This window comes from Coregonus lavaretus, assembly GCF_964263955.1.
Source record: "Coregonus lavaretus genome assembly, chromosome: 11".
Taxonomy (NCBI): domain Eukaryota; kingdom Metazoa; phylum Chordata; class Actinopteri; order Salmoniformes; family Salmonidae; genus Coregonus; species Coregonus lavaretus.
The window spans coordinates 10,856,889-10,875,592 of record NC_139998.1 but is presented as its reverse complement, the minus strand read 5'-3'; the positions used below and the strand labels follow the sequence as shown (position 1 = coordinate 10,875,592).

The 18,704-nt window shown below is 41.3% G+C and overlaps 1 protein-coding gene and 1 long non-coding RNA gene across 2 annotated transcripts; one reads left to right on the top strand and one right to left on the bottom strand.

The window, feature by feature from the left end:
- Nucleotides 1-1,645: 1,645 nt before the first annotated feature.
- LOC311136836 (caveolin-2-like) lies at nt 1,646-12,680 on the bottom strand. The gene is made up of 3 exons (XM_084171125.1): nt 12,434-12,680; nt 11,929-12,116; nt 1,646-3,404 (listed from the first exon to the last, which is right to left on the bottom strand). The coding sequence occupies exons 1-3, from the start codon at nt 12,581-12,583 to the stop codon at nt 3,254-3,256; spliced, it is 489 nt and encodes a 162-aa protein (XP_084027251.1). The 5' UTR covers nt 12,584-12,680; the 3' UTR covers nt 1,646-3,253.
- Nucleotides 12,054-17,972, top strand: LOC311137269. The gene is made up of 2 exons (XR_014613928.1): nt 12,054-12,143; nt 17,329-17,972. It is a non-coding gene; the product is annotated as an uncharacterized lncRNA (long non-coding RNA).
- The last annotated feature ends 732 nt before the right edge of the window (nt 17,973-18,704 follow it).

The following is an 18,704-nucleotide window of genomic DNA, read 5'->3' as shown; positions in this document are numbered from 1 at the left end:
CCCTTATTTGCAAGGCATCGGAAAACCTCCTTGGTCTTTGTGGTTGAATCTGTGTCTGAAATTCATTGCTCGACTGAGGGACCTTACATATAATTGTATGTGTGGGGTACATAGATGAGGTAGTCATTCAAAAATCATGTTTAACACTATTATTGCACACAGATTTCATGCAACCTATTCTGTGACTTTTTAAGCAATGTTTAACTCCTGAACTTATTTAGGCCTGCCATAGGGGTTGAATACTTCTTCACTCAAGACATTTCATATTTTTATTTTTAATTAATTTTGTATTTTTTTTATTCCACTTTGACATTATGGGGTATTGTGTGTAGGCCAGTGACCGAAAATCTAAATTTTATCAATTTTAAACTCAGGCTTTAACACAACAAAATGTGGAAAGAGTCAAGGGGTGTGAATACTTTCTGAAGGCACTGTATGTGGCCACATTATTATACGACTACCTGGGAGAAGGACGATCCGCAATAGGCATTCAGTATTAAAGTAAAAATACAGACAGGCTGGCCTGCTACTGTGCCTTTCTAGACCTTATAAACTGTCTAGAGTAGACTCACAACCGATCCAAATGGAATGAAGCATTCAAATCACAGGGATTTTGTGCCGTTATTCAAATGACATTTTAACTGGAGTTTACAGTCTAGAGTAGAATTTTGTACTCACTTGGAAACAATAATGCTATTATTCATTGCATTGTGGTGTTGTAGGCTAGTTTATAGGTATGATCTTTTTATTGTCCCTAACCAAGATCAATGGGGGAGCTTTTTGAGCTGCGTGTCTCATGTCTTCAATGTTCTTTCATGTTCAATGACACACCTAACCTCTCCGCTGCCTATCAGCTATTCCTCTATGTTCTTGTGGATTTATGTTGAAAATAGTTGCAACCTTTAATGATTTTATGTGTGTTATAATTTCTATTTAGCATATTGCAGATCTGGACAAACGATCCACCCACCACTATTGTCACTATGAATGGTGGATAGAGGGCAGGATGGACTCTTAGACTGGTAGACTATATCGACCTGTGGTATAGTAAGCGAGCGGAAAAGCGTAGTGCATAAGGGAAGTACCAAATCACCTTGATATGGGAGGCGTGGGCAAGCAGATGAGGAAATTAGGCTAGGATGGAATAAATTATATCGTAAAACCTGCAAAATGGTGAATGTAAACCTGGGAAAAAACACACTATCCTCCCCTGTACCCAATAAAAAACCACACAACCCTCCCCTATTTTGGACCAACCCCCCCACCCCAGTACATTTCAAACTGTCCCTAAATATCAGTATGGAATATTCTTTATATTCTACCAAGTCAGTAGAATGCTGTATGTGTGTAACCCTGTAGGTTATTATCAGTATGGAATATTCTTCCATATTATACCAAATCAGTATTGCGCTGTGTAAACCTGTAGATTATCAGCAGAGCCCCAGGTCATGTTCCTATAGACCCACAGGGCCAGGCAGAGGCAGTTCTTCTTCTCTCTGTATAGGAAAGTGTCTTATGCAATCAGACCAGCTCAATTAGTGATTTACAACTTTTCTCTCTTACTGAGACTGAGAAATATATCCCCGCCTCCCTATCACAGTTCTCATAATTTTCTATGACAGAGAAACACACAGCAATACTCAGATCATTTTAGAAATAATAATCTTTATTTGGTGCAGAATAGGAACACTTTTGGTACTTATTACAAATCCAAGAATAAGTCTTGTTTGTTGAGCTGAATTAGAATCACATCATGCCATCTACCATTTCTGCTACATACATTTGGGAAAGAAAAAGAAACTCCAGCCCAAACGCCATACCTGCGTGTTCTATTGCACAATTACACCTCCAATTTCATCTCTGCACCGAAGAGATAACTCAGCCAAGTACAGACATGGTCTATTGGCTGGCAGGCTGTCAACCGCCTCGCTTAGCCAAAGGATTAGAAGTCACAGACAGAATCGCTGCGCTTGGTTGTCCATTAAAACAAAGCACAAGGATGCGTCTGAATTGACACCCTATTCCCTATATAGTACACTACTTTTTAGGGAATAGGGTGCCCTTTTGGATGAAGCCAAGGTCTTGTGTGACGTATTATATGATTCGTTGTGAAGAACTGGTGGCACTGTCTGCCAGATTCTCTCCACATTTGGGTTCTGACGTCAAACAATAAATCAAGCTAGCTGCTCTATGGCTTTTATAGCAAGCTCAGCAGCACCTAGGCCTACAACCATGTACCTGACTGTATAGAATAAACCAGAGTAGTCAACTCATCTTAGATACTTAACATACAAGTTCTGTCCAGTTTTTTCACGACTCACAGAAACATGGCAATTGTGCATAAATAATTAATTAGAAAGCCAATACTCAGACAACCCACCCTTTTTGTTTATTATATTAGAAATGTAAAAGTCCAGCTTCTGTTCAAAATGTATACAACAGTCTCAGGTTTTTACTAGGTAGGTTGTCTTTGTATAAAAGCAAATGCCCAAAATGTATCCAAAGCGCTGAGATAAACACAGCAGTAGCAAAATAAGGCTGCAGAAGTATGCAATAAGCTGCATCTCAGCATCTAGGATCTGTCTACATTCTATTACAGAAAACATATGAAGTAATTCATTAATTCAACTTCCATCTGAATCCTCTGCTATATATACACATCACATAAAAAGCAGAAACTACACAAACATTACATGTCTGATGCCAGGAATGGTATGATGCCTAATCGGCCAATATACTGTTGCCCTGATCTGATCAAATATGATTAAAACTGTTATTTTAGCATCAGAATAATGGAATGACAATGATTTATTTTGGTCACTTCACAATTTTCCTTTTGGTAGAATAATTCAAAGCTGTTTATAAACGCTACACAACCACTTCTATAAACATGGACGTTATGATTTATCTTGTGAATCTTGAAATTCCAAATGACATAAATGATCATGTTGGATCATCTTATTACCCAGATGGTGCTGTGGTGTTGTCAAAGGGAAGTTGACCCTAATCATCCTTTATGAGCGCTCGTATCTTATCAGTTACACTTATATGTTCTCCCATAATTACATCATATAAAGAGCTTATATATTTCAACGCAAACATGAGTAAAGGATATCGTCACTTTCTTTTAGACTTACCTCAAATTATTTACTAATTTTTCCACTTAGATATAGGTCAAAAAGTGAAGATATCCTTTAACTTCTTAACCCCCCACACCCCCCCCCCCCCCCATAACAGGGAAGGAAAGCCCCTATCAGTTGTCCATGGCCTTGACGTGGACAGAGGACAGACACCGGCCCATACTGTGGAAGAGGGGGGTGACAAAAATGTCTGTAAGGCTGCTCCAGACCACCTGAACAGAGGGCAGGGCCATCAGACAGCTCCGCACCACCGGCATCAACACCCTGGAAGGAGAGGACGACAAAAGCAGGTTCAACTTCGCATCGCACACATACAGTATTCTTCAAATGCACAGAATGTGTAGGCATAAGTATTACCTGCATACATATTACATTACGAGGAACATATAGCCTTGTGTTGGGTGTAATATCAGTTGCATGAGGTGTTCCTAACAAGTTGCGTTTGCTGCAGAGTCCAGAGTACCTTGTAACATGAATTCTAACACAGCCTTCTTGATCCTCTTACTTTGTCCATTTGGGATACGCATAAACAGTTAATGCTGACTTTATGAATGCTTGGAGCCTGCAGTATGTACAAAAGGCGGCAGGAAGCCTAGCAGTTAGAGCTGTTGACCTGTAACCGAAAGGTCACTGGTTTGAATACACGAGCCGGCAAGGTTAAAAATGTGTCGATGTGCGCTTCTGCAAGGCACTTAACCCTAATTTGCTCCAGAGGCGCCATACTACTATGGCTGACCCTGTAAAACAACACATTTCACTGCACCTATCTGGTGAAATTGTATTTTTGATTTAACTGTATAAGGCTACGGAATGTGTTTTTATAAGAGTGCCTTCTTTTTGCCACTACATCTTGTGATACTATCTACCAGACACATCCCAGATGTCTTTTGACCAACCACAGGGTCAACTGTTTCTCATAGCTACCATTTCATCCTCTACTGATCTCTGCCTATGTCACCAAAGCCATATTTAAATTGCTTATCCTACATAAAAGCTGTGACAAACAGTGCAGACTGACTCTTCCTCTACACAATGATTATTCCTCTACACAAATGGCACCCTATTCCCTATATAAAGCACTACTTTTCAAATAAAATCAAATCACATTTTATTGGTCGCAAACACATATTTAGCAGATGTTATTGCGGGTGTAGTGAAATGCTTGTGTTCCTAGCTCCAACAATGCAGTAATATCTAACAATACACAACAATACACACGAAATATTAAAATATTTGGACGAGCAATGTCGGAATCCGGAGTATACAGTGTATTCGGAAAGTATTCAGACCCCTTCACTTTTTCCACATTTTGTTACGTTACAGCCTTATTCTAAAATTTATTAAATAACAACTTTTCCTTAATGGATCAAATCAAAACATTTCCTCATCAATCTACACACAATACCTCATAATGACAAAGCGAAACAGGTTTTTAGATTTTTTTAAACAAATAGAATAAAAAACAGAACATCCTTATTTACATATGTAGAGCTCCGAGACAGAATTGTGTCGAGGCAGAGATCTGGGGAAGGGTACCAAAAAGGGTACCCCCCTGCCAAACTTAGCAATCGGGAAAAAGGGCCTTGGTCAGGGAGGGTTGATGATCACTTTGACAGAGCTCCAGAGGTCCTTTGTGGAGATGGGAGAACCTTCCAGAAATACAACCATCTCTGCAGCACTCTACCAATCAGGCCTTTATGGTAGAGGGCCAGACGGAAACCACTTCTCAGTAAAAGGCACATGACAGCCCACTTAAAGGAAACAAGATTCTCTGGTCTGATGAAACCAAGATTGTACTCTTATGCCTGAATGACAAGCATCACATCTGGAGGAAATCTGGCACCATCCCTATGGTGAAGCATGGTGGTGGCAACATCATGCTGTGGGGATATTTTTCAGAGGCAGGGACTGGGAGACTAGTCAGGATCGAGGGAAAGTTGAACGGAGCAAAGTACAGAGAGATCCTTGATGAAAACCTGCTCCAGAGCGCTCAGGACCTCAGACTGGGGTGAAGGTTCACCTTCCAATAGGACAACGACCCTAAGCACACAGCCAAGACAACGCAGGAGTGGCTTCGGGACAAGTCTCTGAATGTCCTTGAGTGGCCCAGCCAGAGCCTGGACTTCTCAGGAGAGACCTGAAAATAGCTGTGCAGCGACGTTCCCAATCCAACCTGACAGAGCTTGTTAGGATCTGCAGAGAAGAAGGGGAGAAACTCCCCAAATACAGGTGTGCCAAGCTTGTAGTGTCATACCCAAGAAAACTTGAGGCTGTAATCGCTGCCAAAGATGCTTCAACAAAGATATTTAAATATTTTATTTTTAATACATTGCTAACATTTCTAAAAACCTGTTTTTGTTTGTCATTATGGGGTATTATGTGTAGATTGAAAAAATAACAATTTAATCCATTTAGAATAAGGCTGTAACATAACACAATTTTGAAAAGGTCAAGGGGTCTGAATACTTTCCAAATGCACTGTATATATATTCTCTCATTCTCTCAACCAGCTTCATGAGGTAGTCACCTGGAACGCATTTCAATTAACAAGTGTGCCTTCTTAAAAGTTAATTTGTGGAATTTCTTTGCTTCTTAATGCGATTGAGCCAATCAGTTGTGTTGTGACAAGGTAGGGGGGGTATACAGAAGATAGCCCTATTTGGTAAAAGACCAAGCCCTTATTATGGCAAGAACAGCTCAAATAAGCAAAGAGAAATGACAGTCTATCATTACTTTAAGACATGAAGGTCAGTCAATATGTAAAATGTAAAGAACTTTTAAAGTTTCTTCAAGTGCATTCACAAAAACCATAAAGCGCTATGATGAAACTGGCTCTCATGAGGACCGCCACAGGAATGGAAGACCCAGAGTTACCTCTGCTGCAGCCTCAGAAATTGCAGCCCAAATTAATGCTTCACAGAGTTCAAGTAACAGACACATCTCAATATCAACTGTTCAGAGGGGACTGTGTGAATCAGGCTTTCATGGTCGAATTGCTGCAAAGAAACCACTACTAAAGGACATGAATAATAAGAAGAAACCTGCTTGGGCCAAGAAACAGGTGAATGGATGATCAAATAAAATAAAATAAAATTGTATTGGTCACATGCGCCGAATACAATAGGTGCAGACATTACAGTGAAATGCTTACTTACAGCCCTTAACCAACAATGCATTTATTTTTAATAAAAATAAAATAAAACAACAACAAAAAAAAGTGTTGAGAAAAAAAAAAGAGCAGAAGTAAAATAAAGTGACAGTAGGGGGGCTATATATACAGGGGGGTACCGTTACAGAGTCAATGTGCGGGGGCACCGGCTAGTTGAGGTAGTTGAGGTAATATGTACATGTGGGTAGAGTTAAAGTGACTATGCATAAATAATTAACAGAGTAGCAGCAGCGTAAAAAGGATGGGGTGGGGGGGCAGTGCAAATAGTCCGGGTAGCCATGATTAGCTGTTCAGGAGTCTTATGGCTTGGGGGTAGAAGCTGTTGAGAAGTCTTTTGGACCTAGACTTGGCACTCCGGTACCGCTTGCCGTGCGGTAGCAGAGAGAACAGTCTATGACTAGGGTGGCTGGTGTCTTTGACAATTTTGAGGGCCTTCCTCTGACACCGCCTGGTATAGAGGTCCTGGATGGCAGGAAGCTTGGCCCCAGTGATGTACTGGGCCGTACGCACTACCCTCTGTAGTGCCTTGCGGTCGGAGGCCAAGCAGTTGCCATACCAGGCGGTGATGCAACCAGTCAGGATGCTCTCGATGGTGCAGCTGTAGAATTCTTTGAGGATCTGAGGACCCATGCCAAATCTTTTCAGTCTCCTGATGGGGAATAGGCTTTGTCGTGCCCTCTTCACGACTGTCTTGGTGTGTTTGGACCATGATAGTTCGTTGGTGATGTGGACACCAAGGAACTTGAAGCTCTCAACCTGTTCCACTACAGCCCCGTCGATGAGAATGGGGGCGTGCTCAGTCCTCTTTTTTTCCCTGTAGTCCACATTCATCTCCTTTGTCTTGGTCACGTTGAGGGAGAGGTTGTTGTCCTGGCACCACACGGCCAGGTCTCTGACCTCCTCCCTATAGGCTGTCTCATCGTTGTCGGTGATCAGGCCTACCACTGTTGTGTCGTCGACAAACTTAATGATGGTGTTAGAGTCGTGCCTAGCCATGCAGTCATGGGTGAACAGAGAGTACAGAAGGGGACTGAGCACGCACCCCTGAGGGGCCCCCGTGTTGAGGATAAGTGTGGCAGATGTGTTGTTACCTACCCTTACCACCTGGGGGCGGCCCGTCAGGAAGTCCAGGATCCAGTTGCAGAGGGAGGTGTTTAGTCCCAGGATCCTTAGCTTAGTGATGAGCTTAGAGGGCACTATGGTGTTGAATGCTGAGCTGTAGTCAATGAATAGCATTCTCACGTAGGTGTTCCTCTTGTCCAGGTGGGAAAGGGCAGTGTGGAGTGCAATAGAGATTGCATCATCTGTGGATCTGTTGGGGCAGTATGCAAATTCGAGTGGGTCTAGGGTTTCTGGGATAATGCTGTTGATGTGAGCCTTGACCAGCCTTTCAAAGCACTTCATGGCTACAGACGTCAGTGCTACGGGTCGGAAGTCATTTAGGCAGGTTATCTTAGTGTCCTTCGGCACGGGGACTATGGTGGTCTGCTTGAAACATGTTGGTATTACAGACTCAGTCAGGGACATGTTGAAAATGTCAGTGAAGACACTTGCCAGTTGGTCAGCACATGCTCGGAGTACACGTCCTGGTAATCCGTCTGGCCCTGCGGCCTTGTGAATGTTGACCTGCTTAAAAGTCTTACTCACATCGGCTACGGAGAGCGTGATCACATAGTCATCCGGAACAGCTGGTGCTCTCATGCATGCGTCAGTGTTGCTTGCCTCGAAGCGAGCATAGAAGTGGTTTAGCTCGTCTGGTAGGCTTTTGTCACTGGGCAGCTCGCGGCTGTGCTTCCCTTTGTAGTCTGTAATAGTTTTCAAGCCCTGCCACATCCGACGAGCGTCAGAGCCAGTGTAGTACGATTCAATCTTAGTCCTGTATTGACTCTTTGCCTGTTTGATGGTTCGTCGGAGGTCATAGCGGGATTTCTTATAAGCGTCCGGGTTAGAGTCCCGTTCCTTGAAAGCGGCAGCTCTACCCTTTAGCTCAGTGCGGATGTTTCCTGTAATCCATGGCTTCTGGTTGGGGTATGTACGTACGGTCACTGTGGGGACGACATCATCGATGCACTTATTGATGAAGCCAGTGACTGATGTGGTGTACTCCTCAATGCTGTCTGAAGAATCCCGGAACATGTTCCAGTCTGTGCTAGCAAAACAGTCCTGTAGCTTAGCATCTGCGTCATCTGACCACTTTTTTATTAACCGAGTCACTGGTGCTTCCTGCTTTAGTTTTTGCTTATAAGCAGGAATCAGGAGGATAGAGTTATGGTCAGATTTGCCAAATGGAGGGCGAGGGAGAGCTTTGTATGCGTCTCTGTGTGTGGAGTAAAGGTGGTCTAGATTTTTTTTTCCTCTGGTTGCACATTTAACATGCTGGTAGAAATTAGGTAGAACGGATTTAAGTTTCCCTGCATTAAAGTCCCCGGCCACTAGGAGCGCTGCATCTGGATGAGCGTTTTCCTGTTGATTTATGGCCTTGTACAACTCATTCAGTGCAATCTTAATGCCAGCATTGGTTTGTGGTGGTAAATAGACAGCTATGAAAAATATAGATGAAAACTCTCTTGGTAAATAGTGTGATCTCCGCATGTGTAGTTCCCACCGTAAAGCATGGAGGAGGAGGTGTTATGGTGTGGGGGTGCTTTGCTGGTGACACTGTGATTTATTCATAATTCAAGGCACACTTAACAAGCATGGCTACCACAGCATTCTGCAGCGATACACCATCCCATCTGGTTTGGGCTTAGTGGGACTATCATTTGTTTTTCAACAGGAAAATGACCCAACACACCTCCAGGCTGTGTAAGGGATATTTTTCCAAGAAGGAGAGTGATGTAGTGCTGCATCAAATGACCTGGCCTCCACAATCCCCCGACCTCAAACCGAATGAGATGGTTTGGGATGAGTCGGACGGCAGAGTGAAGGAAAAGCAGCCAACAAGGGCACAGCATATGTGGGAACTCCTTCAAGACTGTTGGAAAAGCATTCCAGGTGAAGCTGGTTGAGAGAATGCCAAGAGTGTGCAAAGCTGTCATCAAGGCAAAGGGTGGCTATTTGAAGAATCTCAAATATAAAATATATTTTGATTTGTTTAACTATTTTTTGGTTACTACATGATTCCATATGTGTTATTTCATAGTTTTGATGTCTTCACTATTATTCTACAATGTAGAAAATAGTAAAAATAAAGAAAAACCCTTGAATGAGTAGGTGTGTCCAAACTTTTGACTGGTACTGTACATATATATTTGATGGGATGTGTAGACAATATGGGCAGTATTTGGATAGAATATGTAGTATTTCTGAAGAATAGTATATTTACAGCACAGTGGAGGCTCCTCAGAGGAGGAAGGGTAGGACCATCCTCCTCAGTGAATTTCATTTTAAAAAATGTTTTACAACATTGAAAAAGTTATCCTTTTGAGATAAAACTATACTAAATATATTCACGTCACCAAATAATTGATTAAAACACACTGTTTTGCAATGAAGGTCTACAGTAGCCTCAACAGCACTCTGTAGGGTAGCACCATGGTGTAGCTGGAGGACAGCTAGCTTCCATCCTACTCTTGGTACATTGACTTCAATACAAAACCTAGGTGGCTCTTGGTTCTCATCCCCTTCCATGAACTTACTCAGTAATTATGACAACTTCCGGAGGACGTCCTCCAACCTATCAGAGCTCTTGCAGCATGAACTGACACGTTGTCCACCCAAACAAAGGATCAGAGAATGACTCTAGGACTGAAAGCATAAGCTACAGCTAGATAGCACTGCAGTGCATGAAATGTGGTGAGTAGTTGACTCAAAGAGAAAGAAAGACAATAGTTGAACAGTTTTCAACAAATTAATTTCTTCAAAAATGAAGGAGAAGCAAGAGAGAGAGAGATTTCATCATTTTTTTTCACTTTCAGTTTCACTTACTTAGCTAGCAAATGCAGCTGGCTAGTTTAGTTACTCAAACACCCGGCTCAAACAGAGGGATGCTATGTTAGCTAGAAGGCTATGGCTATCCAACACAACATTGGAACTCTTCCAAGTCAAGGTAAGCTTTTGGTTTTCTTAATTTATTGCCACCGGGGCCCGCCAGTCTAACTGCTTACTGACTATACACTGTAACATTACTTCATGATCGTAGCAGGTTTACTAACGCATTAGTTATATTAGCTATGTTGACTAGGACGTTACTTAAGCTAATATGGGGACAACGATGTAGGCTGTGTGTAGAGGTTATGACATGGTTTGGCTTGGGAAGGTTTTTTCGCCTGGTCACATACAGCTGATGTGTTGTTCATTGAAGTCCACAAACGAAGGGAAAAGGTGAGAGGAGGAGAGTGCATAGAGGCTAGAATGAATACAACATGGCTGTTATGAAAGTGAACTCTGTTTATGCATGATCAGGGGTGTATTCATTCCGCCGATTCTGTTGAAAAATGTTTCTTAAACGGAAGCAAACGAAAATGGGGATAAAAATACCTGAAGTGTGCAAGGCAGTATTGAATGTGTCACTGTATGTCCATGTGTCACTGTCTGTCATCTCAAATATTTCTCTGGACCTGTGTGCACCTACGTTGTAAACTTTAATTCATAGGCTAGGTAGCAACCTCATGATGGGTATAGGGAAAATTTGAGTATCATGTAGTAGTCTAAACCTATCGATGTTACATTGAACTGGGTGAATAGAATAGGAACGACAGTCATCCAACATGCTGTAATAGAAATAAGGCCATGCTCATTTAAAAAAATTGTCCTCCCTCATCATAAACTGCACTGTCCTCCACTGGTACAGTAATGGTTCAAAAGGATGGCCTTGACTAGAATACAGTATATACATATGACGTGGGTAAAACAGTATGTAAACATTATTAAAGCCCAATGGGCACTGGTCAAAAGTAGTGCACTATGTAGGGAACAGGGTGCCATTTGAGATACAGCATTGATTTTTGGCAAAATCAATTCTGCAGAGAGACTGAGACATTGAGACACTAGTCCATAAACTATACTAAAGGTCGTATTAGAGTTACTTCGTGACATGCCCACAAAACATGCCCACAAGCAATCTGTAGCCTATCTATTCTAGTGGAATGTCCCACTCTCCTATGAAAATAGGCCTACGGTGGTGCAAGGCAGACTAGAATGCCAACTATCTGGCAGGGGTTAGGGGGCTTTTTTCCACTACCAGCTGAACAGTGCATTCCTCTTAACTTTCCATAAAGTGCCTCACTTTTGTACACAGATCTGGTGTTCTTTTAGCAAGCAGCCCCTTAGCTAAGTGACTCTTAGGTGGAATTTGTGAATGTCAGGAGTTGCATGGTTTGCCTTCAACCTAACCACTGTGTCCACTGGCATGCATACCGTACATATTGGAAAATAGGCCTATATATGGAAAAGCTATGACATAATTGCCTAACTAAAGTAAAAACAATGACAACACATTCATAGTTGTACCCTACATATGACATTAATGGTATAAATAGATATGTCAGTATGCCTACCAGTCTTTCTGTGCAAACTGTCTACAATGGGTCAAAACAAATAGGCAGCAGAGCAGGCAATGGAAAATGTGGCCCTTGGCCAAGCTCTGAAACAACAAGATAGCATGTGATGTGTTCCTACCAAATATGAATACAGCTGAGGACCCCAAAGACTATCCCGATGATAAATGCCATGGGAACAGCGAGGATTGTGGTCAGTATTCGGTAGAATACATATTTGACCAGTTCGAAGACGGCGTGGCTTCCTATCCATACTCTGTCGAAGCTGTGGCTGGAACTGGGCTCTGCGATCACATCTTCAAAACCAACCTGGGGAAGGAGACAAGCACTTGTCAGGTATCAGTCATGGACTCGCTCACATACCCATTTGTCATATTCTGTCCAAACAAACATATAATCAGGAGTTTACAGCCAACTTGGAAACTAAACCCACAGGCAATACCGCATGAAATCTGCAGCTATTATGCATGAATAAAAGTATTGCTATGATTAGTTTATTACATATGGCAAAGCGACAATAACGAAAGTATTGATCTACAGCTTGACAAACGCTTATCAGTACACTGGTGTTTACTTTGTGAAAACCGGAGCGCACCGTGCGCTGATACACTGATATTGTAGCTTACCTTTAAGTGCGCGTTTATGTCATTGGGATCTCGGTCTGGGATCTCCGCGTAGACTTTGTCTTTTTTCGACAAAATCGGTTCTATTGATCTGTTGAACTCGTCCTCGTCCATGATAATACTCGTCTCGTAATTCTCCTTTTCGAGACCCATTTTCACTTCACAGGCGGCGCGGTGTGCAGTGGAGAGCTCTCGTTGGTAGCACTCTCTGCATTTGGGACTGTGCCTGCGCGCATGAAACGGACCCACGCCCAGTGCGGAAAGCCGCGCAGCGTAGGGGAGACACAACAAGCAAAGTTACGTCCCCATGCTATTTGCACTGTTTGACTCTGTATTTGTTGAAGAATTGGTCAGATTTATAAAATAATATGAACTCGGCTATATTTTGCAAAATTGTAATTGACGTTAGTTAACCATTGGACATTATTTGTTTATATCCTAACATTTGTATAGGCTCTACACCCTAGTCATTATTTTATACATTTTAGTCATTTAGCAGACGCTCTTATCCAGAGCGATTTACAGGTGTAAGTCGGGTTAACTCCCTTGCTCAAGGGCTCATCGACAAATGTTTCACCTAGTCAGCTGGGATGTGGAGGAGAGAGATGAGAGGAGGATGAAATAAGAGTGATGTGTATGTGAGTTTGGGAAACGTGTGTGTGTGCGTGCGTGTGCGTGTGTGTGTAAAGGAACATTGAGTACATTTTGTGCATGTTTCATGAGGTTCTTGCAGATTTATTGCACTTATTTATTGAGTTCAGTGACCTTTCTTTCTGCCGATACTGAACATACTTTGGAGCAATTTTAGAATCCCTCTCAGTCTTCATATTTTTAAAGCCAGGCACAGGAGGCTGCTCATAATAATGGGCGGAACGGAGCAAATTGAATGGCGTCGAACACCTTTGAAAATATGTGTTTGATGTATTTGTTTCCATTCCATTGAAGATATTACCACGAGCCCGTTCCCCCTAATTAAGGTGACAGCTACCTCCTGTGAAGCCAGGATATACTTACATAGAATATAGACATATTTTTCAAGTGTTGGGATTATTGTCACACTGACCCAAATGCATTTCTAATAATCATATATACAGTGCCTTCGAAAAGTATTCAGACCCCTTGACTTTTTCCACATTTTGTTAGGTTACAGCCTTATTCTAAAATGTATTAAATTGTTTTTTTTCCCACTCATCAATCTACACACAATACCCCATAATGACAAAGCAAAAACAGGATTTTATAAATATTTGCTAATATCTGCAAAGCAACTTGGATTGCCTGGATACAGCCCTTAGCCGTGGTATATTGGCCATATACCACAAACCCCCAAGGTGGCTTATTGCTATTACCAATGTAATTAGACCAGTATATAGAAATGTTTTGTCATACCCGTGGTTTATTTGATATAAAACCTCTGTCAGCCAATCAGCATTCAGGGGTCAAACCACCCAGTTTATAACAAAGAAAAATCACTTTTCTCTGGAAACAATGTTCATATACTCTTTCAACCTTAGTGCTTAGAATAGCCAACTATATTCCCACCAACCATTGCATTTGTTTGGCTTCTTTCTGAAGGCTTTAGGATTAAACTAATGCATTCTGGAAATGTAGCATTTTCCCCATATTGAACAAAATGTATGAAATATAACAACTTAGAATATTTGCATACAGTTTTGTTTTCCTTGATCATTCATTTCAAGAGTTTGAAAAATCAATTGTTTCATCAAGATTTTATATGCATGTACACTACCGTTCAAAAGTTTGGGGTCACTTAGAAATGTCCTTGTTTTCCAAGAAAAACATACATGAAATTAGTTTGAATAGGAAATATAACAAAATGAATAGGAAATGTAGTCATTGACAAGGTTAGAAATAATGATTTTTAATAGAAATAATAATTGTGTCCTTCAAACTTCGCTTTCGTCAAAGAATCCTCCATTTGCAGCAATTACAGCCTTGCAGACCTTTGGCATTCTAGTTGTCAATTTGTTGAGGTAATCTGAAGAGATTTCCCCCCATGCTTCCTGAAGCACCTCCCACAAATTGGATTGGTTTCATGGGCACTTCTTATGTACCATACGGTCAAGCTGCTCCCACAACAGCTCAATAGGGTTGAGATCCAGTGACTGTGCTGGCCACTCCATTATAGACAGAATACCAGCTGACTGCTTCTTCCCTAAATAGTTATTGCATAGTTTGGAGCTGTGCTTTGGGTCATTGTCCTGTTGTAAGAGGAAATTGGCTCCAATCAAGCGCCGTCCACGGAGTATGGCATGCCGTTGCAAAATGGAGTGATAGCCTTCCTTCTTCAAGATCCCTTTTACCCTGTACAAATCTCCCACTTTACCACCACCAAAGCACCCCCAGACCATCACTTGCCTCCACCATGCTTGACAGATGGCATCAAGCACTCCTCCAGCATCTTTTCATTTGGTCTGTGTCTCATAAATGTTCTTCTTTGTGATCTGAACACCTCAAACTTCGATTTGTCTGTCCATAACACTTCCAATCTTCCTCTGTCCAGAGTCTGTGTTCTTTTGCCCATCTTAATCTTTTCTTTTTATTGGCCAGTCTGAGATATGGCTTTTTCTTTGCAACTCTGCCTAGAAGGTCAGCATCCCGGAGTCGCCTCTTCACTGTTGACATTGAGACTGGTGTTTTGCGGGTACTATTTAATGAAGCTGCCAGTTGAGGACCTGTGAGGCGTCTGTTTCTCAAACTAGACACTCTAATGTATTTGTCCTCTTGCTCAGTTGTTCACCGGGGCCTCCCACTCCTCTTTCTCTGGTTAGAGCCAGTTTGTGCTGTTCTGTGAAGGGAGTAGTACACAGCGTTGTACGCCATCTTCAGTTTCTTGGCAATTTCTCACATGGAATAGCCTTCATTTCTCAGAATAAGAATAGACTGATGAGTTTCAGAAGAAAGTTATTTGTTTCTGGCCATTTTGAGCCTGTAATCGAACCCACAATTGCTGATGCTCCATACTCAACTAGTCTCAAGAAGGCCAGTTTTATTGCTTCTTTAATCAGCACAACAGTTTTCAGCTGTGCTAACATAATTGCAAAAAGGTTTTCTAATGATCAATTAGCCTTTTAAAATGATCAACTTGGATTAGCAAACACAACGTGCCATTGGAACACAGGACTGATGGATGCTGATAATGGGCCTCTGTACGGCTATGTAGATATTACATAAAAAATCTGCCGTTTCCAGCTACAATAGCCATTTACAACATTAACAATGTCTACACTGCATTTCGAATCAATTTGATGTTATTTTAATGGACAAAAAAATAGCTTTTCTTTCGAAAACAAGGACATTTCTAAGTGACCCCAAACTTTTGAACAGTAGTGTATATAATGACATGTTTGAAGTTTTATGTAGCCTACAAGATGCATATTGGTAGAGACTACACCTAATATAGAATAGACGCATTTGAATTTAAATGAAATGAAATTATGTTTCCTTTAATTCGAATTCAAATTTCAATTCTGTATCCTGTTTACTATTTCATTTCAAATTCAATTCAAATTCAAGAATTGAATTGGAATTTAGAAGGCATTCTGAATTAAATTCTAAATTGAGCACAACCCTGCTTTGTAGGCCAGGGCTGTGTGCGTCGGCAGGTAGCTTAGTGTGTGTTTGTGAGTGTGTGTGTTTTGATTGTGTTTGTGTGTGTGTGTTTGTGACAGCAAGGCAGGAATCCAGTCAGCAGGGACAACAGAGAGGAGTTCTGCCCCCAGCGTGGTGCAACAATACAAACCCACAATCCCCAGGATTAAACACACAGGGCTTTTCTGACAGCCAAGCATTCAACGAGGGAGGCCCGGCTGGCTGGTTGGCTGGGGTAGGGGTGGAGGGTAGCCGGCCAGTGATAGTGTGGTGAGGGCCGGTTGCATGACAGTGTGTATTCTCGTAATTAGTCTCGCATTGCCGTACCTCCAAAATCATGTCGTTGTCACGCCTCCCTTGGAGGTCTGGATAATTTTCTATTGCAAAAATGGTTTGAATGGTCAGCTGAATGGTCAAGATTTTGATTGGATGTTACATTTCAAGAACCCTTCCCCCTTAGAAGGGGTGCTGCGTGTTATGTGCGTCACTGTTTTCCATTCAGGTAGTTGTTGCCTATGCTAGTTTTAAGTTCTAGTTATTAAGTTATCAAGTGTGGTCGACAGTCTGCGGTTTAAATTTATTGAAACTGAAAGTGGATTACGCTGGTAAAGTCAAACGTCACAACACGCTCTAAACTGCTCTGGTGACAAACACACTTTGGGCCTTGTCTCCATTTGTCCACAAGGCTGTTGAATGCGCTTTGCTATCACCGGAAAAATCTTGAAGATTGCATATTATTTGGTTTTTGTAAGGACCCAAAAAGCTGTTCAACTAAGTAAATACATTTGGAAAATGTTAAAATAATTATGTATTACAGTACTAGTAGGCCACTTTGTAGGCTAACTCAACTGAGCTGCTAGCTAGATAATTTTACACACTGTTTAGCTAAGTTAATTAAATGTCAATAGCTAGCTAACTTTCTTTTAGCTAGCTATCTTGATGTAATCATTGTAAATTAAAAACACAGTCTGCAAATGCATTTGTAGATAACAGCCATGGAAGAGGTGGAAATTGCAGCTCCATCTGCCAGTAAAGGGAGAGTGTAGGCTACTGGATAGCCTAGGCAGCTGATATTGCATGGGCGCTAGATCTGCACAATTGGCAGCCTAGGCTAGCTACTGGATAGGGCAGGCAATTTTGTGGGAGGACATTATGAAAAGATTCTCCAGTTCCAGTCCCTAGAGGGGAAAACTTTGAGGACAGAGAGATAATAGCAACATAATATTCAATGCTGCCTAATTTGAGTATAATAAAGCCTGTTTCTTTGTGATGTTTTCTGTCCTCAGATATGGAAAGCTGTGAAAGACTGTGTTTGCAGATGAAGAGACAGGTCACAAGAGACTAATAGAGCATTTCCATACACGATATACCCCAGTGTTTTACCCAAAAGGCTCAGTCTTTTCTGTTTCCATTTACGCGGACCGGCACCCGTGTCTCACTGGGCCATGGCTCCGGTGGACCTGCTCTCATTTGGGATCAAAGCCAGGCCACTGGTAGCGCTTTCATTTACATAACAATGGCTAGCTGTGAACTTTAACACCTTTTCACAAAGCAACTGTGTATGCCAGCAGTATTTTTGTATACAACGCTAACTGGAACACCTCAGCCAGTAGATCAGGGATCAGTGGAGCAAGGTTGGCCACCCCTAATATGGAGTTTTTTTTGTTTCACCTGAAATTATGCTTTAGTAATAATTGCCTAAATGTTACTACTCAATGACCTAACGTTGTTTAGACTAAGATGTCTATTCTTTTACATACGAGTTAGCTTATTTGTACATTTTGTAGTGATGAAGGGTTGATTCTTTGAAGTGGTGTTTAAACTTGATTTAATTGTTAAACCATTATTCAAAATTAACTAGGGTCAATGTTGATTAATCACATATCACAATCCTGCAATAAAGAGGGAAGGGGTTTTGTTCTGTCTCTAATATGTCTGTGTTTCTGTGTTGTATTCTCAAATGAACATTTCCTTTTTGTCTAGTTGTAAGATCTCCAATCTGTTTTATTGGATTGTCACTCTGTCTCAGTATATCAGCTATCTGAATCCATTTCGCTGCTTATCATATGGTATGCATCGCCAATGCAGCTATAGGCCTACAGTATGATTGTATTACTGGCCTTATGGGGATCTGTCATCTCAAGCAGAGAATAGCTAAACTCACACACTGTTTATCGACACTACCGGTCAAAAGTTTTAGAACACCTACTCATTCACAGGTTTTTCTTTATTTTTACTATTTTCTACATTGTAGAATAGTAGTGAAGACATCACAACTGTGAAATAACACATATGGAATCATGTAGTAACCAAAAAAGTGTTAAACAAATCAAAATATATTTTATATTTGAGATTCTTCAAAGTAGCCACCCTTTGCCTTGATGACAGCTTTGCACAGAGTTGAGTTTGAGTGAGAGTTTTATTTTTTATTTTATTTAACTTTGATTTATTCAGGAAAACCCATTGAGACCAGGGTCTCATTTACAATGGTGCCCTGAGGACAATAATACAACAAATGCAAAATGATAAATAAAATAAAATATAAATTACAGAACCAACACTACAGTTTCAAACACCACAAATACAATTATTTACATTAAATTCAAACAGTTGCAATTCTCATTAAATTCATTTAACATTAAAGTCCTAAACTGCCCTAGAA